This window comes from Cervus canadensis, chromosome 28 (assembly GCF_019320065.1).
Source record: "Cervus canadensis isolate Bull #8, Minnesota chromosome 28, ASM1932006v1, whole genome shotgun sequence".
In the NCBI taxonomy this organism is placed as follows: Eukaryota; Metazoa; Chordata; class Mammalia; order Artiodactyla; family Cervidae; genus Cervus; species Cervus canadensis.
Genome location: NC_057413.1, coordinates 18,718,864 through 18,741,875, shown reverse-complemented (window position 1 = coordinate 18,741,875; position 23,012 = coordinate 18,718,864). Strand labels below are relative to the sequence as shown.

The 23,012-nt window shown below is 36.1% G+C and overlaps 1 protein-coding gene across 1 annotated transcript in view; it reads right to left on the bottom strand.

Annotated features, from left to right (window-relative positions):
* LOC122429225 (testis-expressed basic protein 1-like) overlaps positions 1-16,769 on the bottom strand; it is a 128,956-nt gene extending 112,187 nt beyond the window's left edge. The window contains exons 1-12 of the mRNA XM_043449470.1: positions 16,757-16,769; positions 15,005-15,103; positions 14,243-14,275; positions 13,805-13,837; positions 12,719-12,751; positions 12,604-12,633; positions 12,490-12,510; positions 11,201-11,221; positions 10,652-10,672; positions 3,752-3,772; positions 1,085-1,123; positions 507-527 (exon numbers count right to left, since the gene is read on the bottom strand). Of these exons, the coding sequence (XP_043305405.1) occupies positions 507-527; positions 1,085-1,123; positions 3,752-3,772; positions 10,652-10,672; positions 11,201-11,221; positions 12,490-12,510; positions 12,604-12,633; positions 12,719-12,751; positions 13,805-13,837; positions 14,243-14,275; positions 15,005-15,103; positions 16,757-16,769 (385 nt within the window). The remainder of the gene's footprint in view (positions 1-506; positions 528-1,084; positions 1,124-3,751; positions 3,773-10,651; positions 10,673-11,200; positions 11,222-12,489; positions 12,511-12,603; positions 12,634-12,718; positions 12,752-13,804; positions 13,838-14,242; positions 14,276-15,004; positions 15,104-16,756) is intronic.
* Between the last annotated feature and the right edge of the window lie 6,243 nt (positions 16,770-23,012).

Sequence of the window (23,012 nt, the reverse complement as noted above, 5' to 3'; positions counted from 1 at the left end):
TTTACCATTTTTTTTTTTTTTTCATTTCTAAATCAACTGCCTCTCACTCATCCTCACTCTTTCTTCTCCCCTAGTGCTTCTACCAGAAATGTTTGGCTGTATCATTTAAAATGCTATCTGGACACTTCTTCCAGATTTACTCTTTGATAATAGCAGGACATATAAATTCCACACAACTGTCAACAATATCCTGGGTATCCTAGGTCAGCCAGTTGGAACTCACTATCTTCATCCTCTGAGTGTTACTGGGATTTCTAACACTTTTCTAACACTTTTCTAACACTTCCCTCTGCCACCGAATCTCAGAATTTTTATATAATTAAAACTGACAGTACTTCCTCACAGAGGAACCTAGCTAGTTAAGATAATATTAGAGAATAAAGAGAAAAGAATTAACAAGTTGTGCAGGAGGGGTTAAAAACATCCAGGGATAGGAGTGTTTTATATATTCTAACAGTAAAGTGATGCAAAACACAGGAGGATTAAAATACAGAAAAAGAACTTACTTATGGGTCCTACAGTGCCAGCTAAAATGTAAACATAAACAAGTTCAACTGAAGAATGTACATTTCATGGAACTTCAGAATAAGCATTTACTACATATCAGATTTACATGGAGGGCAGTGAGAGGGTGAATCTGCATTTCCCCCCCAACCCTTTCCCTTAGGAATCCAATAAGATCATATTCTCTCCAATTATTTTTTGTATTCTCAATTTTTGTAGTTGTCTTGCTGTCAGATCCTTCTGAAAGTTTGTTTTTGCCAAATAACCCCATTGAACTGGGGATTTTATTTTACTTTTTGGCTAATTACTTTATTTTTTATTAGCGGAATTTCCACTTTGCAAAATAAGAAAATCATTAGTTACTTAGGGGCATCCTGAAATCAACATCAAGTTCCTCATACCAGTAAAGGAGAGCAATAAAATAATGAGTAATTGTTCTCTTTCTTCCATCTTTATGTGCCTCCTCAACTCCCTCCCCCGTAACCCCCTAATAGTAGGCATTCCCCCCTCCCCCCAGCCCAGTCCCACAGTAGTTGGCACTTTGTAAAAATGGAAACAACTGAGTTGAGGGGAAACTTACATAAAGGTTCTGGAGTTGCTTTTAAGTCATTTGTATCACCTATGATGAAAATTGACAAGAACTTTGAGAAATAAATGCTGTTTGACCAAAAGAGAAAGAAAATTGACAAATATAATCCCACTTAGATTTAGACTTTCAGAGGGCATGAGGTACAAATACCCTTGAGGTTAAAGATCCAAGGTTAGAGAGTCCTGGCTTTGCTACTTTCTAGCTCTTTGACTGGGTAAGTCACTAAACCTTTGAAACATAAATTTTCTAATCTTTAAAATGGAAATCATATCTCCTGTCTTACTTACATTGCAATGTTGCAGTGAAAAAGCAAGCGTAATAATGGATAGGAAAGCTGAAAAGTTCTAATAGAAATGTTATGGAAAGAAATATTCAGTGACTATAAGGAATGAAATTCTTTTGCAAAATAGTAAGTTTTCACTGCATTTAAGGTATTTTGCTTAATTTTACTTTTCTTCTACTTTCTTACTTCTCTCTTTTATTTCTTACTGTCATTTAGAAAGTTCTGAATGTTGGTGACAGGACATAATTATGGGCATTTCAGTGTGTTTTTCTGATTTATTAATCTGTGTGATTTTACTCTTAAAAAACTATCCTTTTGTTTTCCTTAGTTACCTTGCAGTCTCTTAACTATTGTTTCTGGCTTGAAAAACCCATCTTATTTTCAGATGTCAAAAGTCTCTTTACTGAATCCAGTTTTTTTTAATGAAATGAGTTAATTTTCTCATGGAATTCCCAAGGTTTTGCATATATATAAAATTATGACTTGGACTTAGAACCTACTTTGGTCTTTAACTTTCCTGTTTTAGAGATTTTCACTGATATTCTTGCTCCCTATTACTTTCCTCACCTTGTCCTTTTTTTTTTTTTAACCTATTCAGCTCTTTGTTTTTTATTTATTTTTATTTCTCTTTGTTTATCACTGTTTGAGTGCTGAAGTCTTACTTAAACAATTATATTTAGTAGGAAATATTGTGAGTTGCAAAGTTTACAATTTCTTTTTCTTTTTTTATTGAAGTATAAAGTGAAGTTGCTCAGTCATGTACGACTCTTTGTGATCCCATTGACTGTATCATGCCAGGCTCCTCTGTCTGTGGAATTTTCCAGGCAAGAGTATTGGAGTGGATTGTCATTTCCTTCTCCAGGGGATCTTCCTGACCCAGGGATTGAACCCAGGTCTCCCGCATTGCGGGTAGATGCTTTACCGTTTGAGCCACCAAGGAAGCCCAACTATACTTATTGAAGTACAGTTGATTTAAAATACATTAGTTTCAGGTGTATGGCATAGTGACTCAGTATTTTACATATATTTTACATATTATGCTCCATTAAAAGTTATTACAAGATAATGGCTATAATCCTCAGTGCTATATAGTAAATCTTCATTTTCATTTGCATATTTATGACTCTGTTTTTGTTTGTTTTTTATGTTAGGTGGGAAATAATAGCTTTTTCCATAAACGGTGAGATCTACTTCAGCATTTGGAAAGAGATGTCAGTTTTCTAAATGGTATAAATTGAAGTAACATGTCATGCCCACTACCAAATAAAGGTAGTTTAAAAATACATATATTGTTAAGAATGACAAACACATTTGAGTTGTATGCTAATTATAAGTAGCAACTCCCTGGAGATTAGGAGAATTTTAGGTTGCATATGGGCTGAGCAGGAATGAGCAGGAAAGAGAACTATGACCCATTATTGAAGTCTGCCACCGGCAAAAGTGTGAACAGAGGTGGCATGCATATCATATATTTTCTATTCTTGACCTAAAGTACTGTAGAATAATGAGGACAGGAAAATTTTAAACTGAGAGTTTTGTGGCCTTGTCTAGGTGAAGATAATAAGTAGGACAGTGAAAGATAACCACTTACTGACTTTCAGAGTGGAGAAGTAGCTAAAAAATGATGACATGAGTATCTTGCCTAAGTACTACTATGTGCTTTTTTAAAATTAAGATTGTGGTTTGAGAATAGTTACTCTTCTTAATGAAAATGTCAGGATTAGTTCTCTTAGAAAGTGCTAAATTTTCCATACTGGACAGAAATCACAATACTGGTTATCTTTGGGGTATCACAAACTTAGTTGCTGTTAGGATCCAGCAGTTCTCACGAATTATGAATGTTAGTTATGGGGCTAGTGGGGATTTTGGCCATTTGAAAAATGCACACCCTATTTAAAAACACAAAATACAAAACTTAAAATAATGCTATGCTGTTCAAACAAAATACATCTACAGGTGGCATTTTATATGACATAGGTAAGATAATTAATGAAAGAGAAGGTGGAGAATTGTGAGCCTCAATCCTGGTCACTCTGACAAAGCAGGGAACAGATAAGACAGGGAGATTAGCTCTGCCTAGTATAGGAGACCTATAAACCAGATTAAAAAAAATTTTTTTTTATTAAAAAATTTTTTTTACTGTGCTGCATGGCATGCAAGATCTTATTTCCCTGACCAGGGATCGAACCTGTGTCCCCTGCAGTGAAAGTGCAGAGTCTTAACCAGTGGATCACCAGGGAAGTCTCCAGAACAACATTTTAAAATCACAGATTCACTAAATTTTCTAGGCTGCAATTCAGTTCACATGATTTTATCTCCTCTCAGTTTATATAGAGCTCTTACAAATCAGATTTTGAAACAAAAAGAAAACTTACTCACAGATTCTTGAGGTAAAACTAAAGAACAATAGAAAATATTTAAATCAGTCTTGAGTTAATTATTTAAATAATCCACCTATTTCCCAAGTCTTTCCAGAAACTGTACATTAGACCCTCCATTCTCCAGTAGGTACAAGTTACCACACCTCTCAAATCTTTAAGTCTTGAATCTTCTTTCCTCTTGGACACTATCCAGGAGTGGAAATTTTTGGGAGAGAATTCAAACTTACTATATTCCCGATATAATGATTCTATTCAGCACCTTTTATTTCCCCTATTTTCCATTCCTTACCCTTTTTCTCTTTTCAGTTTGGAGAGTATCCTCTCCAAAATGTGATAGCTTCAAGAACCAAAGAAAGGCCATGTTACTTTTATAAAAATGAAAACCAAGACTGAGAGAGGCAAAGGTTTGTGCCTGAATATCTGAAAAATTATAGGCAGTTTTAGCCTCCAGTGTCTCTGACTTTAAGTTAGTGCACTTTCCTCTGTACCCCACTCAGTTTTCTCCTGTTTCTATTCTTCCTGGAATATTCTTTTAAAAAGTAATTTCTTTCCTACTTGTAAACTCATTTTTTTTCCTATTCTTTTCCATTGGTCTTTGGAGTATTCTTATAAAATAAATTATAGAGAAAGTTTGTGATAATTATTAATGATAATAATTATGACAGTAATAGTAACATACAAACTTTGGTAGAATGAATCCCCACTATATTCAGTGCAGAAAAGATGAGCATTTGTCTTACTTGCCTTGTTAAATTTTAAATTGCTATGTGAAATTTGATAATTTTCATTATCTTTCAGGACCTTATTTAGTGAATCTGTAAAATAATAGGGTTTAGCAACACTTTTTGGCTCAACTTTTAATGATTTACTTAGTCTGAATTCACAGACTGAAGTCCTATATTCCTGGGCCTTTCATCATTAACTGATAAAATCTATGATAATGGAGAAGCAAAAGGGCTGACATTCTTCATGGTGGAGAAACAACTGGGAACATGCTCAGTCCCTGATCTCTGTTAAATGGGCACACAGATAAATCCTTGAGGCCAACTCCTTTAAAATGTCAGAGTTAATTCCCTTTTGAAGAGAAGCATGAGAAAAAGACTCTCACCCTCCCCTCCTGAGGGAGCACCCAATTCTCTGTTCCACCTGTGGTGAGATTTGGTCACAGATTTTTAAAGATCCTGTGCTTTGGTGCTGTGACTGAAGCCCAGAGAAATATTTAAGACAAGTGATGAGCATGGAGGCCATTTACTCTTTCTTCTCAGCCTTTGTAAAGGTTGAAACTCTTCAGAGAACTTGGAAGACCTTAGCTAAACCTTCTTCAGTTGCCCTATGTTGAAACTCTTCAGAGAACTTGGAAGATCTTAGCTAAACCTTCTTTAGTTGCCCTATGTTCTCCTTTGTTTTTACTCAGTTGCTCTCATTTCTCTTTCCTGAACTGAGAAATAGAAAGAAAACTTAATTCTGAAAGTCTGAATTAATTGATTTAAAAAGCACATAATTCTCACGAAACTCTTTAAAATGGGACCCTAATTAGTTCTCTTTAGGTACTGTGGGGGATCAGGTGCTAGAATGCTTGAATTTACATCCTCATTCTTTTACTTGCTAGCTGTGTGACCCTGCACAAACTGCTTAACTCTTTTTTTGCACCTAAGTTTGTTCATTTAAAATAGAGCATTTGTAATAATGTCTACTTCATAGGGTTATTAAGAAGATGTAAAGTACCTGGTAAATGTAAATGGTAGATGTAAAGAAGATGTAAACTGCTTATTTAACTTAAATGCAGAGTACATCATGCGAGATGCCAGGCTGGATGAAGCACAAGCTGGAATCAAGATTTCTGGCAGAAATATCAATAACCTCAGATATGCAGATGACACCACCCTTATGGCATAAAGTGAAGAAGGACCAAAGAGCCTCTTGATGCAAGTGAAAGAGGAGAGTGAAAAAGTTGGCTTAAAACTCAACATTCAGAAAACTAAGGTCATGGCATCCTATCTCATCACTTCATGGCAAATAGATGGGGAAACAGTGGAAACAGTGACAGACTTTATTTTTTGGGGGGCTCCAAAATCACTGCAGTTTGTGACTGCAGCCATGAAATTAAAAGACACTTGCTCCTTGGAAGAAAAGCTATGACCAACCTAGACAACACATTAAAAAGCAAAGACATTACTTTGCCAACAAATTTTCGTCTGGTCAAAGCTCTGGTTTTTCCAGTAGTCACATGTGGATGTGAGAGTTGGACTATAAAGAAAGTTGAGCACTGAAGAATTGATGCTTTTGAACTGTGGTGTTGGAGAAGACTCTTGAGAGTCCCTTGGACTGCAGGGAGATCCAACCAGTCCATCCTAAAGGAAACCAGTCCTGCATATTCATTAGAAGGGCTGGTGGTGAAGGTGAAACTCCAATACTTTGGCCACCTGATATGAAGAACTTATTCATCGGAAAAGACCCTGATGCTGGGAAAGATTAAAGACGGGAGGAGAAGGGGACAACAGAAGATGAGATGGTTGGATGGCATCACCGACTCAATGGACATGAGTTTGAGTAAGCTCCAGGATTTGGTGATGGACAGGGAAGCCTGGCGTGCTGCAATCCATGGGGTCGCAAAGAGTCGGACATGACTGAGCAACTAAACTGAAAGGAACTTACCAATATTGGATTGAGACAGTGCTAAAAGAAAAAAGAAAAAGAAGAAGATCTGTGTATCTAAGAGAGAACTTAAAATTCTGCTGTTGCTTCTGCTGCTACTGCTAAGTCACTTCTATAGCTACTATATTAGGAAGAGGTTATGGAAAGAGGTCACATTCCCTCTTCTATTATCAGTTGCAGTGCAGTCTGGTGGGAAGATGGATATCCATCTATGGATTGCTTTTTGGGCATGAACTTCAGATTTTATTTATTCTATCAGTAATAGTCTTAAGATAGGGCAGGATTGCAAGATCTATGCAATCCATCATTTAATTTCTTTTATTAAAAGAATAACACTGTTTCAGGGATTAATAGTTTCTCAGACCGTGGAAATTTTCCTGCCTCCATGTCTTCTTTCATTTCTGATCCTGCTTCTTTTGTCCTTTCCCCTGTTCCTTCTTGTCTCTCCTCGTCTTCCTTTTCCCTCTCCTTAATTTTCTTTGTCTTATTTTCTCCTTTGAAAGATCCTTTGTTGCACCAAATTGTTACTATATAACTGCTTCAACAAAAGGTTTCCATTTCAAAATCATTTATGTCCTATGGGAATGCTGAATAACAAGAAAAAACAGGATGTACCTGAATGTTAGAAGATAAAATGTCAAGGCTCACTGTCAGGATGGATATTTTACCCTCTTCTCTAACCACTTGGAAAAGTTGGGCATAATATTTCTTAAAAATTTAAAATATAGAGCTGAGTTTGAAAACTAGGAAAAAAAGTCTCCTAGAATAATATATCAAGAGGTAATCCATACTTGGGATAGTGAATGGGAAGTTTCATCACTCGTGTATCTGAACAGGAGGCTGGGATGTCAACAGCTGATCAGAAACATAAATGAAGGCCATATGTCTTATGCATTATAAGAGCCTGGGACTAGTCTTCTTGTATATCTAAGACTCACAAAAGCTCAATCTGTGAAAAGGGCACCATTAATTCTCACCTGTTGGTTAGGTGGTGTATGCCAGGAAGTGACCTGTTTGCCCCAGGCCATGGTTGGAAACGGAGTTATCAGCAATGGCAGAACCTCAGTGTAAGCTGAGTTCAGGTATAGAGCCCACATTTGAATCCCTCATGTAGGGAAGAAACTATGCATGTAGAAACTGTTGTAAAAACTGGCCTATAAAGTCTGTGCAGTAGTAGGATTATTATACAACAAAGATTTATGAGAAACTCAAACAGATGATAACCAGTGAGCTCACAGACAGAAGTCAGAATACATCTGAGGAAACCTACTGTTGTGATAGACAGTAGCCACAACAAATGGGACAACACATGAAGGAAGAGCTATTCAAAAGAGATTTTCAAATAGTGAAGTAAAGTGAATTGGAAATCACTCAGTCATGTCCAGCTCTTTGTGACCCCATGGACTGTGTCCATGGAATTCTCCAGGCCAGAATACTGGAGTAGGTAGCCTTTCCCTTCTTCAGTGGATCTTCCCAACCCAGGGATTGAACCTAGGTCTCCCACATTGCAGGTGGATTCTTTATCAGCTGAGCCACAAGGGAAGTTAATAAAGGATAGAATCCATAAAGCAAGAATAACATTAATTCAGAAGAAGCTATATTTGATAAAGAATAAAACAGAATGAGCAAATGTAGCAAATGTAGTCATCAAATTATAAAAATCATTAGGTGGGTAAACAAAGAGAAGAGACTCAGAGAAAGAATTGGGCTTCCTCAGTGGCTCAGTGGTAAAGAATCCGCCTGCAATGCAGGAGATGTAGGTTCAATCCCTGGGTCAGGAGGATCCCGTGGAGAAGGAAATGGCAACCCACTCCAACATTCTTGCCTGGGAAATCTCCATGAATAGAGGAGTCTGGCGGGTTACAGTCCATGTGTAGCAAAATAGTCGGACACAACTTGGTAACTAAACAACAACAACAAAGAAAGAATTAGTGAATGATATAATCTGAGGAAACATCCAGGGTCAAGCATCGAGAAATAAGGAAATGATATAGAACTCCTCCACTCCCCTGTCCTCCATGGTCACATCCTAATCCCCAGAATCTGTGAATATGTTAGATTACATGGAGAAAGGGAATCAGGGTTGCAAATGGAGTTAATGTTGCTAATCAGTTTACCTTAAAAAAGGGAGATTATTCTGTATGATCTGTGTGGGCCTAGTGTAATACTAAGAAGTGTTAAAAGCAGAAGCAGGAAGTTGAAGGGAGTCAAAGAAAGAGATGTAATAATGAACAAAGTTCAGAGTGATATGATGTGAAAGTTTAGCTTTTTTAAATTAGCTTTGAAGGTGGATGAGGGGGACCATAAGCCAAGGAATGTGGGCAGCCTCTAGAGGCTGAAAAAACGAGGAAACAGATTGACTCCTAGAATTTCCAGAAAGAATACAGCCATGCTAACACCTTGATTTTTAGTCAAGTGAGACATGTCAGATTTCTAATCTATAGAACTATAAAAAAATAGATTTGTGTTGTTTTAAGCCATTAAGTTTGTGACAACTTGTTATAGTAGCAATAAAAAATTAATACAACATGGTTAGACTATTGCCCCCATATTCCCTTGCCATTAGGTGTAGCCATATGATTGAATTCTAGCCAATTATTTGGAAGTGATGTGTGAGACAACATCCAGGCTTATCCATAAAAGTCTCACACTCATGATCTAAAAGCTTTTTCCCCTCTGCTCACTTCAGGCAGGCAAGATGTAGAAGCCATTAGGTAAAGATGGTGGAGATATAAGATGAAATTGAATGCTTAAGTCATTGCTGACAGAAGAGCTAAGCATCAACCAGGCATATCTGATATTACAGAATAACGGGATTTTATGAATAGAATCACTGAAATTTTAAGATTTATCTATTACAGGAGCTGGAGTTAACTAATGCAAATGAGGAATATGAAAGAGAAGTTACCAGACCTGTGAGGAGAATCTTTATACATATTTGACAGTTATTTTAGAAGAAGAGATTATAGTTTGTGAGATAGATGCAGCTCCTACATTGCAGGCGAATGCTTTACTGCTGAGCCACTGGGGAAGCCAATGGCTTATATATATATATATATATATATATATATATATATATATATAAATTAAAATGCAGACTGTAAGGATAAAATCTTAAAACCATATTTACAGTCATCAAAATAGTAGCATATTCTTATCATCAATAGTAAATGCCACAAGACAATGGAATAAATCTTCAATGTGTGAGAAAAATAATTGTTAATTATTTACTCAGCTTAACTCTTGTTTAAGGCTGAGGGTGAAGTAAAACTATTTTCAGTCATACAAAGGCTTAGAAAAATTTTTACACACACATGGGGCTTAAAGAACCACTAAAGGATTGTCTTTGGGCCAAAGTAAAAGAAGAAAGGCACAGGATGAAGCAAACAATGATAAACAGGAAAAATGCCCAAACATTCATATACAGCTATGACTGTAAAAAGTAATTTAACTTATCAAAGTGGCAGTAGTGTAAAAGCATGACAAAATCGAGGTTTGAATTGATGCAGGGAAATGGGAAACTTTTATACATTTTGCTATGCTTCCTGTGTAAGTACCATGGAATTCACACAATAGTAAACTTAAAATGTCCCTAACTTATGTAAATGTTCATACACAGTGTGATTCATTCATCTCACTTCAGGGTAGGTACCTTGAATAAACTATTTTCTACTTACTGAAGGACATTTTACAGTATTATTTGTGACAGAAGAAATTGGAAACATTAAGAATGTATCAGTAGGGGAAAAAATAATAATGTGTATTTGTAAGTTAGAATATCATTCAATGATTATAATAATAATCTGGGTTTCTATATATCTCAATATTACCATGTGTTTTGGGGGAAAAAGCAGGTTGTAATGATGGTTTTAGAATGATGCCATTTTAGTAAAATTTTTAAAGATGTATACAAAACAATATGTTGTTAAGTGTTACAGAGAGATTATATAAATATGTGAAAATAAGCAAAAGATTTATAATACACTTATAACTCTTTGGGAAGAGGAGAGAGAAGAATAGATCTACAAATGGGTACAGAAGATTTCTACCTGACAGTTAAGAATTATGACAAAAATAATACCAGTTATCAAATTTAGGGTGTGGGTTTACAAGTGTTAATTATTTTTGTACTTTATTTTTAAAACTTCTTTAAGAGAAAGAAAAAAAATTAAATACAGGAACTTCAGGACTTGCAAACCAGATGACAGTAGAATTGAAAGAAAGCCACAAAGAACTTACCGAGGGAGCTGGTTGATGGCACTAAAACACACACAACACAGGGACACAGGAGGCAAATCATCAGAATTTGGATCCCTAACCTTTGCCTATTAGCTTCAGTCATTGCAGCCTTCCAGGAGATGAAGCCCAGGCTCAGGGAAATCTACTGACTTGGTGGTGGGTACTGGAAGTCATATCCAGCAGATCTCTCATCCCTTCAGTCTCTATAAAGGGTTTCGTGTTTTAGTAGATGGATGCTATTCCTGTGAAACTTGTGGCTTGCACTTTTTTCTATTCTCCTTTCTGTCTCTTTTTCTCTTCTCCCTGTTTATCTCTATCACTTCCTTTTTCTCACACTCAACAGTTTCTCCAATTTTTTTTTCCTTTCCTTTCAGTCAGTTTGGAATCGTGTTACTGACAGATCATCCTAAACCAGCACTGGGTGACCTTGTCTAATGCTTAGTAGTCATATAAACCAATAGTATTTCTCTTTCCCCAAACCTTTAACAACCTAGGGAAATGTCACTTAATGGGAAACACACTTTTGTTGAGAAATAAGAGGATACTCACTGTAATTTCTGTTGTATCCCTCTAAAAACACAAAACAAAGAAAAGTCATTTTGAATTTTCTGTTTCTATAGCTTTGATATCATTATGGAGAATTACTCAATCAACACCCTCAGTATCCAAGTAATCAAGAAACTAAGGCAAAATCTCTTCATGCCTTAGTTTATGAGCCAAATAACAAGCCAAAAGAAAAAAAAAAAAAGGGCCGCAAAGGTTAATTAAGGTAAATAAGTGTAGTGAGAAGAAATAATGAACTATATACATGGAAACACTAAAACAGTACATATTAGCTATAAAATAAGTTGAGGCCAAATAAGAGAAAAAATGGAAAAAGATTTACTCAGCTGATTGAAAATTTAAGTTCAATGATGATATGGCAAATTATAATGAATCCATATGCATATACTTATTGTGATTTGATGTATATCCTTTCATCTAAAACTTGTTTTTTTAGTGAGTTCATAGAAATAGACTTTCTGCAAAAGCTCCAGAGACATACAAAGCTTGACGTGTTATCACTACTACACAAAAACTTGTCATATTATTGCTGTTATTTTCATGAAAATGTAAAAATAAATAATACTGGCACTCTAGAAGTGACTTAAATTATGTGGCTTAATGGTATCATTTGTTATTTTACTAAAGTAGTTAAGGATCCACCCAGAACTGTGAAGACAGCATATATTTTTTTCCCCAGCTCTTTTTCTGAAAATGAGTGCTTTGCTCATTTGTATGAGCATTTGCATGAGCTCATTTGTTGGAGAAGATACTTGGTTGTCTTTGTAATGTGAATTAAGACTAAAACACATAAAATCTCTGCTTTCCACTAATGCTACTTGTTTCTTATGGTTCTATAGATATTTTAAAGATAGAAAATGCTACATTTTCTATAGAAGTTAATAACATTAAAAATAAATTCAGTGCATTCCATGCACAGATCATACCCTAATGTGATGAATTTTCAGGGGTTTATTCCTTTGTTTTTTAGCATTTATATTAAGAAAGGCTCACTGAATATTTAGCATTTCTGAACTCTAAGATACTGAATTTCTCCTGAGTTACTCAGATTCCTTTTGTTAAACCAATTAGGAAGTAAATAGGTGAGGAATTGAATAGCACTTGGGAAAAAGTGTCTCACAGTGTGAAGGTAAACATTTTTGAATGTCACAATCTTCTGTATGTTACTTTGGTTTCTTATCTTTTACCTGGGTAGGTTTTATAGCCCTTCACGTATAACAGGAAACAAGTATAGATTTTCCTTTAATTTTACCATAATCTCTAGATAGACTTACCTCGATCATCATATGAAATGTCTAGAGGATTGAGGGAAAAAAATAAAGATTCTTAATTTCTCATAAACAATTTCTGTATTAATTTCTTAGCAAGCTGGGTTCTAATTTATTTACCACTTTCTGTTGAGTATAAATTCCGGAATCCTAAAAAAGAAGAGGAAAATATAATGAGATTCTACCTTGACAACTATTTCTACGTTATTTTCTTATTAGGTGAAAATATATTTACCTCTTCCTCTTTTAGATCTTGGAGAAGAAAAATCTTTTTTGGGGGAAAAACAGATTAAGTTAACTAATGGCCCATCAAGAAATGTTTCATCATTAGTTTCAGTCTAGCTCCTAAGAGATTTTTCTAGTTTCCCAGATAGTCTCATTTTCTTTGGATTCTGTTTCAGAAAAGAAAGAGGAAATTGTCAGGGCCCTTTGCTCCTCAGTCTTGTTGGTTGAGACAGATGAATCATAGAGATAAGAAGAGGGGAAATGGGCCAAGAGTCCAAATGTGGGACAAGCAAAGTGACCAAGTTACCTTCTTTTTTCTTTCCTCTTGGGGATATGAATCTATGTGCTTGTAGTGTGTGTGTTGTGTGTCCCTACAAAGAAGTAGAGTGTGCCTTGGAATATCCTTAGAATCATTGGATTTCTGAATGTTTTATTTCAAATAAGCTTTATCATTTCACTTTATCACTCATGTCAGACCACATGTTCTGATTTGAGGGACAGAGTGTAACTCTATAATAATAAATACTCAGTATAAAATAAGCCTTTTTTTGTCTTAAATCAATTTTGGATAGTATGATGTAAGAGTGTGAATATTGAGCTCAGGGCCACAAATTGGCTTCACTATTCAACTCCTTCCTTTGTTAGGTGAATTTGGATAAGTATCTTAATCCTTTGTGTATCAATTTTATCTTCTAATATGAAGATAATAATATAAGTTGTGCTCACCTCTTATACTTTATCCTTATAAAGTATCCTTCATGACAGCTCAGGAATTATGTATTTTATTCTCATTTTACACATCCAGGCAATTGTTTCATTTCAAAAGTTCATTAACCTTTCCAAGATCTTGGGATTAACAGAAACTGGAAAGAATTCTTTTCGTGGTCTTAAGAAGGGAACATATTTGTCTATTCTCACAAAAAAATACACAATCTTTCACGTGTTTGTATATGCAGAAGGAGATGATTTGGCAGTTGGAAATTATAACAGCAAAAGACGTGCTATGTAATAAGACATGCTCAAAGGGAGATGAGTCCATTTTATCCCCTCAGGAGCACTTTCCCAGATTTTCTCTAGTATTTCCTAGTTTATTTACCTCTGTCATCCTCATAGTCCAGCAGACCAGCACCTGGAGGAAAAAGGAGAGAGAGCTCCATGATTTTGCTTCTTGAAAATTAGTGGGGCTTTAAGACTCTGAGACCTAATGTAGACATGAACTCCTGATAACAGGTAATGATGGGGAATTAATTTTGCAGGAACTAAGAACTGTGCCTAAATAGCAGGAGTAGATTATGCTAAGTGACCATGCCAGTCACCATTTTCATAATATTATCTGGGCTGAATAATAATCAAAAGGGGTCTCAAAGTTGCTTTTTCCTCTTGGTGAAATTCTCCCAGTAACTTAGAAGTTCAGTTCATGGAATGATGCACTATGCAAGGTGCTGGAAATGCAATGGTAAACAAGACAGATTTGGTCCCTGATTTATGGAAATTTCATAAATGCTTTTTTTTTCTCATGGGTATAGGTACTTACTTTGTTCAGAACTATATCTTGAGATACCAACTTCTGTGGAAGAATTAAGCAAAAATATTTCTATTAGCCACTTGTGAGAGGTGTTCTTTATCCTGTTTCAACTCTCCTCACTCTAAACCATGCTTCTTTGCTTCCCAAATAGTCTTGACATCATGCATTACCGGTTCCTACCTTTTTTCCCATGCCTCCAGTCAGCCTTGTTTTATCCTTCCATATGACCTACTATTCTCTGAGAGCTTATAGGCATTGAATATGAGAAATAAGGAGGGGATGCAGTTGACTAGAAGGAAGTGGGAAAGATGCTAAGAAAATTCCTGAAGGTGTCTCATAAGTCATATCTCTGTTTCACTGACAACTATTACTCTATATTTGTTTCTTCTTATCAGCTCCCTAATCACTAAAAATATTGAATTCTTTCCATATAATATTAACCAGTGGCATCTACTAGTGTAGTGCCTTCTCTCTTCTGTTTTCTTTTCCTAAGGTAATTTCCCTTGGAGCTCAGATAACTTTTAGACTATTCATATTATTTCTCTTGTTAAACTCAATGTGATTTTTTTTTTTCTGTAATGTGAGATGCAGGGGGAATCACTAATAGGTCATCACTAATAGGTCAGAGATTACACGTATTGAAATGGATTTCCAGAATATTGATAAAGTCTCTAGATATCTGGTAAATAGAAACAAACTCAGACTGAATCTTGACATTCCTACTTCTGTGGCTTCCACAGAGGATCTCCATTTTCACTCATTGTTACTCACCATTTTGCTTGCGCCGTGTCCATCTTGTTAACAAAATAGCGAGAATGGCAAATCCCAGTAGCGTCAGGATAACAGCCAAAACTATTTCTGAAATGAAAACTCACCTGTAGCCTGTTTATTTAGACCTGGTCATTATCAGAGACAATTTCTGGGTACCTCTTACATACAGATAGACATTTCCCCTTCACCCTTTTTTGTGCTACCTCAACTCTATTCTTCCTTTTTCATCATCTTATTGTCCCCACATATTTTCCCTCCCATTTCTTGGCTTTTCTGTTGATCCTTTTGGTCAGATACTAAGACCCACAGATGCTTTACCCTTGGTTTAGAGTGGGAAATCTGACAGATTTCCTCCTCAATGAACTCCTTACTCTGTGGGCAAGAGATGGTTAGCAGAGCCAGTGGCATGTAAAGAAATCCATTGGGATGTTAGAAAGAAATATTAGTTTTATTTTTATGTAACTTACAACTTAAAATTTCATAGACTTTGTTTTAAAGTCTGTAAAAATTTTTTATAGACTTTCTGCTTTCTTTATTTATTAGTAGAGTAGTATGTTCATAAAATGTGCATTATACATATATAAGAAATGAAGGCTCATAAAGTTTTCATGGGTGATCAAAAAATTTGACTGTAGGTCATTCAGTTCATACTAATGCAAGTCACAGCAGAGGACAGAAATTTCTTATTGAAAAAGACCCCTCAAATATCACTTACCAAGTCCTTCATTATAAGATAGATATTTGTGAGGGTTGCTACTGTGGTCAGTAGGAGAGAGCTCAGTGAGACTATCTAACCTTAGTGTATGTTTATATGTCACTAGAGAGAGAATCTTAACAAGATTGTATTGCTGTGGTTATGAAGAGCATAGACTGTGGAGGCTTTGGGAGAAGGAAAAAAAGGAAGGAAAGATGGAAAGAGAGAGAAAACAAAGGTAGGAATGAGGAAGGATGGGAGAAAGAATGGGAGGAATGAATGAATGAAAGAACGAACCGTAAATCTGCCTATGACTGTGAAAATTGCTGAAGAAAAGTGGACTTTGAAGGGCTAAGAAAATTACACCAAGATTAAGGATACTGCAAAAAGGCAAAGCAATATGTGAATTCACCTCAAGATGTAGCAATATACCTCCAATTAGGGCAAATTAGGAATATGTTTGCTGAGTCTTCTAGGTATTAGGTCAGAAGAGAAAATTATCTTAGCAAATAACCTTCAGAGATTTGCTCTTAACAGACCACTAAAATGAAGAGCAAATAGTTTGGCCTCTATCATGAAAGTAACAATTTCATATCTGATATGAAATAATCCTTAGGGGAAGAAGGAGTAAACACGTAGTATATTGGATCAAGCCTCTTGAATGGTACCTGGAATGTTCTTATGTTAGACCACTAAGAAAATGCTCCACTCTCTTCCTGAAGAAAATAAGAGAAAGAATTGAGGAAGATTATAAAGTGAGCAGTATTATAGGCAGTGAGATAAAAGACTGAGGAATTTTTCTGTTTCTCCAGAAAATAGCTATTTTCTTTGACCAATTCCAACTCCAGAAACTGAAGGAGAAATCAACACTCACTATACAGGTTGAATGTGGGTTTGTTTTCCTCAGGCTTCCAGAGGAATCAATGAGAGTGAAAGAAAGGATATTGAATTTGAAAGAAAGCAGGCAAGGGAGGGAAAGCAGTTGTATTAAGTTCCCAAAGAGAAGACTCCTGATCCAATAGGGTCAAGGAGGCCTCAGAGAAGGCGTCAGTCCATACCCAAGACTGCCATGTTCCAGGTATTGTCTTCAGTGGGTTCTGTGTCATCTGGATTTCTTTGTCAGAGGGCGATCAAGATAAAACAAACACCCCAAGCTCACTGTTTCTGAGCAGTATGAACTTGGATGTGGGGGAGGCCCTTGTAAACAAGGATGCAGAGAGTCACAGAGGAATCGTGTGGCTCAGGTTGATCAGACCTAAGCAGACTACAGGAATATGGCCTATGAAAGTTCTGGAATGTGTGTCATAACAAAGAACTAGAATTTAGAGGCAGGAGGAAAGGAAGAGGGGAACCAAGAGGCTGTAAAGATTTCAGAATACTTTGGAGGATCTTAAACTTAGGATACTGGAAAGGAACTTACTCTGTCTGGGCTCTGGAATAATTTCTAATTTTCAGGGATTTTGAGACCAGAGATTGTGTTTCATTCATCTTTGTAACTCTTGAGGCAGTTAGGGACTTAATAAATGTTTGATGATTAAAAGTGAAAAACATTTCTAGGTTCCTTGAAACAAATGAAGGGTGAATCATGAAGCTGAGGCAATGGAGTTAAATGTAGTAAGGGAAAGCTCAGAGGTCTGTGGTGTGAGGAAGAATGAGCCAGTGAATGGGATTTCACAAGCAATTGTGGAGGACAAAGAGAGCAGTAAAACCCCCTTTTATTAAGTATTTAGGAACCATAAGGCTCTGTGGTGGTTTAGTTGCTAAATCGTACCCGACTTGCGACCCCATGGACTGTAGCCTGCCAGGCTCCTCTCTCCATGAGATTTCACAGGCAAGAATATTGTAGTGGGTTGCCATTTCCTTCCCCAATATAGCTCTGTAGTAGATACTTTCCAAGGACCAACACATTTAATCCCCAATAACCTTCACAATGAAATCCTTTATTACTGAGACATCTGAAACTGCCCAACCAGCAAACAGTAGAGTTTCTGACTCCAGAGTCCATATTCTGTTTACAAAGCCACATTTCATTTCAGTTTTGGAGGCCTACTGTCCATGGTGATATATTTTAGACTAAGCAGTGAGGTGCAGGAGGAAGAGAGTAATGTTCTCCAGTTATAGGATTCTCCACCTACCTACTTTGTTTTCTAAGATTGAGTTTGATAGTTGAAATCCTTATTTAGCCTATTTTTATGACCTAGGCTGATGAGGAAGGAGTCATTTAAAATTTTTACATATATAAATTACTAGTATTTAAATAATCACCCCATATTTTGACTCATGTATTGACATAGATTAATTCTAGTTATATCACAAAGTTATTAGAACCACTGTGAATACAATAGTCAATTACAAATATTAGCCATATAATTTTTTTTTTTTTAGCCATATAATTTTGACTGTGTTAATAGCATACCATAATAGAATTATGTAGAATTTGATTGCATAACATTTTGCAAAATAGCTTAATATCTCAGCAGCCTGGTTTCTGAATTGCAGCTATCTTACCATAGTCTGAATGTGAATATGCAGAAAAATTCTAATGGAGGAAATAGTTCCTTGATATTACCATTATAACTACTACCACCGTCATAAATCTGAACCCAAACTCAACTAAACCAAACAAACCTAAACAACCCCTGTGATGGTTAATGTTATCTATCAACTTGGCTAGGCTATGTGCCCAGTTATTTGGTCAAGGAGTAGTCTAGATGTTGCTATGAAGGTATATTTTAGATGTGATAAGCGTTTACAATCACAAGACTTTAAGTAAAGCAGGTTATTCTTCATAATATGGCTGGGACTCATCCAATCAGCTGAAGGCCTTAAAAGCGAAGGCTGAGATTTCCTAAAGAAAAAAGAATTATGCCTCAAGAATGCATCATAGAAACTTTGCCTGGGTTTCCAACTTGGTTGGCCTTTCCCGTGGATTTCAAACTCAAGACTGCAATATCAACTCTCTTGTGCTCTTATAGCCTACTCACCAGCCCTATAGATTTCAGACCTGCAAGCCATCACAGTTGTGAGCCAATGCCTTACAATAAATCTCTTTTTCTAGATATATTAATACTTTATTCATTCTGTTTCTCTGAGAATCATAACTAATACACACCTGTGCTAAATGTCTCTTTATTGTCAATATGATGTAGTGTACATGTTAAAAAAAATTACGTATGGGCCCTTTGTATACTTCCAGTGGGGGTGGGGAACATTTGATCTATTTTAGAAAACTGACCACACACAATAGGAATTCTAAAATACTAACAGGGAGAAAGAACTAATGTGGAAAGAGTTCAGATATGTACCTTTCAATGGATTTGATTTGTTAGAGTTTGCAGTTTAAGAAATGTACATTAATGAATAACAAGTGTCACCTTTGATCTATACACTTCATTTGTCTAAGACTGATAATCAAAGATCACATCTTAAAGGCATATTTGTCTGTTACTTTAGGCATTTGGATGAGATTAGAAAATTTAAAGTTACTATTGCCAGCCCTTCCCGGATGGTGTAGTGGCAAAGAACTTGCCTGCCAATGCAGGAGACATGTCCCAACACAGAGATCGAACAGTAATTCGAGATGGTATATGCACTCACATTCATTGTAACATTGTTCACAATAAGCTAAACTATGGAGACAATCTAAGTTGTTATTCATTGATAGATGGATAATGAAGATGTGGTATACATATACAGTGGACTATTACTCAACCATGTAAAAGAATGAAAAGTTTCCATTTTCAACAACTGAATTGACCTAGAGGGTATTCAGTCAGTTCAGTCACTCAGTTGTGTCCAGCTCTTTGCAGTCCCATGGATTGCAGCAGGCCAGGCTTCCCTGTCCAACACAAACTCCTGGAGCCTGCTCAAACTCATGTCCATCGAGTTGGTGATGCCATTGAACCATCTCATCCTCTGTTGTCCCCTTCTCCTCCTGCCTTCAGTCTTTCCCAGCATCAGGGTCTTTTCCAGTGAGTCAGTTCTTCACATCAGGTGGCCAAAGAATTGGAGCTTCAGCTTCAGCATCAATCCTTCCAATGAATATTAAGGACTGATTTCCTTTAGGATTGATGGTTTGATCTCCTTGCTGTCCAAGGGACTCTCAAGTGTCTTCTCCAACACCACAGTTCGAAGACATCAATTCTTTGGCTCTCAGCTTTCTTTGTGATCCAACTCTCACATCTATACATGACTACTGGAAAAGCCATAGCTTTGACTAGATGGATCTTTGTTGGCAAAGTGATCTCTGCTTTTTAATATGCTGTCTAGTTTGGTCATAGCTTTTCTTCCAAGGAGCAAGAGTCTTTTAATTTCATGGCTGGAGTCACCATCTACAGTGATTTTGGAGCCCAAGGAAGTAAAGTCTGTCACTGTTTCCATTGTTTCCCCATCTGTTTGCCATGAAGTGATGGGACCGCATGCCATGATCTAGTTTTTTGAATGTTGAGTTTTAAGCCAGGGTTTTCACTAGCCTCATAATACTAGAGGGTATTATGCTAAGTGAAATGTCACACAGAGAAAGAAAAGTACATCATTTCATTTATACATGAAATCTAAAATACAAAACAAATGAACAAACATATGAAAATAGAAACAGAAACATAGATACAGAGGAAAAACAAGTGGTTGCTGGAGGGAAAGAGGATGTGGAGATGAGTGAAATTAAGAGGTAAAAGCTTCTAGTTACAAAATGAGTCAGAAGGGTGAAGTGTACAGTGTGGGAAATTAAAGAAAAGAAAGAGAAACCTAAATGTGCTAAAACAGAGGGATTATTAGATAAATTATTGTATACCTGAATATATTACACAACACAGAAAAGCATGTTTTTATAGAATTTTTAATGACAATGGAAGAGCATATGATATAATTAGTTACATGGAAAAAAGAAGCTCAAATAAGTTAAAATACAAATTAATCTGAAAGTCAAAACATGCATTAAATTAATAATAATGATCTTTCATTGTGGTGTTATGCAGAATTAATTTTTTATTTTTCTAATATTTATGAAGAATTAATTTTTTGTATTTTCTAATATTTTCTGTGTTTGCACAGTGATTTTGCTTTTGCTTTTTTTTTTTCTTTTTTTTTTTTTTTGCTTTGGCTTTTAAATCATAAAAGTAGTAGATAGATAGATGCATAAGTAAAGATAGATACATAAAATTTCTCATAGGGAAACATTTATAGTCTTCTCTGCTTGATTTTGTGGTTTGAGTATGCCTGGATAGGCGAAAGTTGCCTAGAGTGTTGCAGGGAAGGTCTCATTGCATAAGAAGGATGCTCTGAGATGAGTGGCCTTTGGAGACTCTATTCATGGTGGTTCACTAGGCTACAACAGTTCACTTTACCATTTTGGTAGATTATACTATTACGTAATAAATATAATGCACATGAGCTGACAGACTTCTTTAATACTCCTGTTTGTTCATAAAGTAAATATTTATTCCATACTTACTGCATGCAATGTCCTATAGGTCAAGTAATACCTATTTAAAATGACATGAAATAACATATTTAAAAATCTAATACAAACCTTGAAAAATGTAACCCTCTGTCAGTAAACCCTTCCACAATTTCCTCAGAAATACTATGTTTTGTCTCATCTTCCTGTCCTGGTGCTCCTGGTAACAGTTATGGCAAAGGACAGCTCTGCCAGTCAAACTTTAAACATTTTTCCCTCCTATAAAAGCAATTCATGCTCAACACTGCATGCTGAAAACAGAGAAAAAGAATAATAAGAAAAAATTAATTACTCCTTTTTCTGGAGAGAAAAATCATTTAACATTTCAGTGTATTTTCTCCTAGTTTTTTGGCCATTTCATAGTTGTAATAAATGACAGCTAAATTGTAATGTACAGTTTTTTTAACTGACATTTGTAAATTAAAAAGTGTGCATACTGTTATAAAAATAAAAATTACAGACAATCATAAAGCTGAAAAGAAAAAGATTTCCGTTTGGAAATTCTGGAACTGGATCTTAACCATGTTAAAATTTCAGAGTTTGTTGTTAAATCTCATATATGTATAGAAAAGTGCACAAACCTTAGGTGCACAGCTTAATGTATTTTTATGTGAAGGTATATCAGTTAGACTCCACCTAGATCAAGATATAGAGCACTTTTAGCCCTCTAGAAAGCTCTTTTTTTGTTCCCTTTCCATATCACCCCCACCAAAAGTACTTATGGTTTGATTTCTATTCAAGGGTTGGTTTTCTCTGTTCTTCAGTTCAGTTCAGTTCAGTTGCTCAGTCATGTCCGACTCTTTGTGACCCATGAACTGCAGCACGCCAGATCTCCCTGTCCATCACCAACTCCCGGAGTTTACCCAAACCCATGTCCATTGAGTCGGTGATGCCATCCAACCATCTCATCCACTGTCGTCCCCTTCTCCTCCTGCCCTCAATCTTTCCCAGCATCAGAGTCTTTTCAAATGAGTCAGCTCTTTGCATCACGTAGCCAAAGAATTGGAGTTTCAGCTTCAACATCAGTCCTACCAATGAACACCCAGGACTGATCTCCTTTAGGATGGACTGGTTGGATCTCCTTGCAGTCCAAGGGACTCTCAAGAGTCTTCTCCAATGCCACAGTTCAAAAGCATCAATTTTTCAGCTGTCAGCTTTCTTTATAGTCCAGCTCTCACATCCATACACGACCACTGGAAAAACCATAGCCTTGACTAGAGAGACCTTTGTTGACAAAGTAATGTCTCTGCTTTTTAATATGCTGTCTAGGTTGGTCATAACTTTCCTTCCAAGGAGTAAGCGTCTTTTAATTTCATGGCTGCAGTCACCATCTGCAGTGATTTTGGAGCCCAGAAAAATAAAGTCAGCCACTGTTTCCACTGTTTCCACATCTATTTCCCATGAAGTGATGGAACCAGATGTCATGATCTTAGTTTTCTGAATGTTGAGTTTTAAGCCAACTTTTTCACTCTCCTCTTTCACTTGCATCAAGAGGCTCTTTAGTCCTTCTTCACTTTCTGCCATAAGGGTGGTGTCATCTGCATATCTGAAGTTATTTATATTTCTCCTGGCAATCTTGATTCCAGCTTGTGCTTCCTCCAGCCCAGCATTTCTCATGATGTATTCTGCATATAAGTTAGACTTTATATAAATGGAATTATAGGTTATATACTCTGCTGTCTGGCTTCTTTAACTTAAAATTATGAGGTGAGATTCATCCATGTTGTTGTGCTTGCAACTGTAGCTTATTCTTTTTCATTGCTGCACAATATTCCATTTTAGAAATATACTACAACTTATTTATCTATTCCTCTGTCATGAACATCTGAGTTATATATAATGTTTGGTTCTTATAA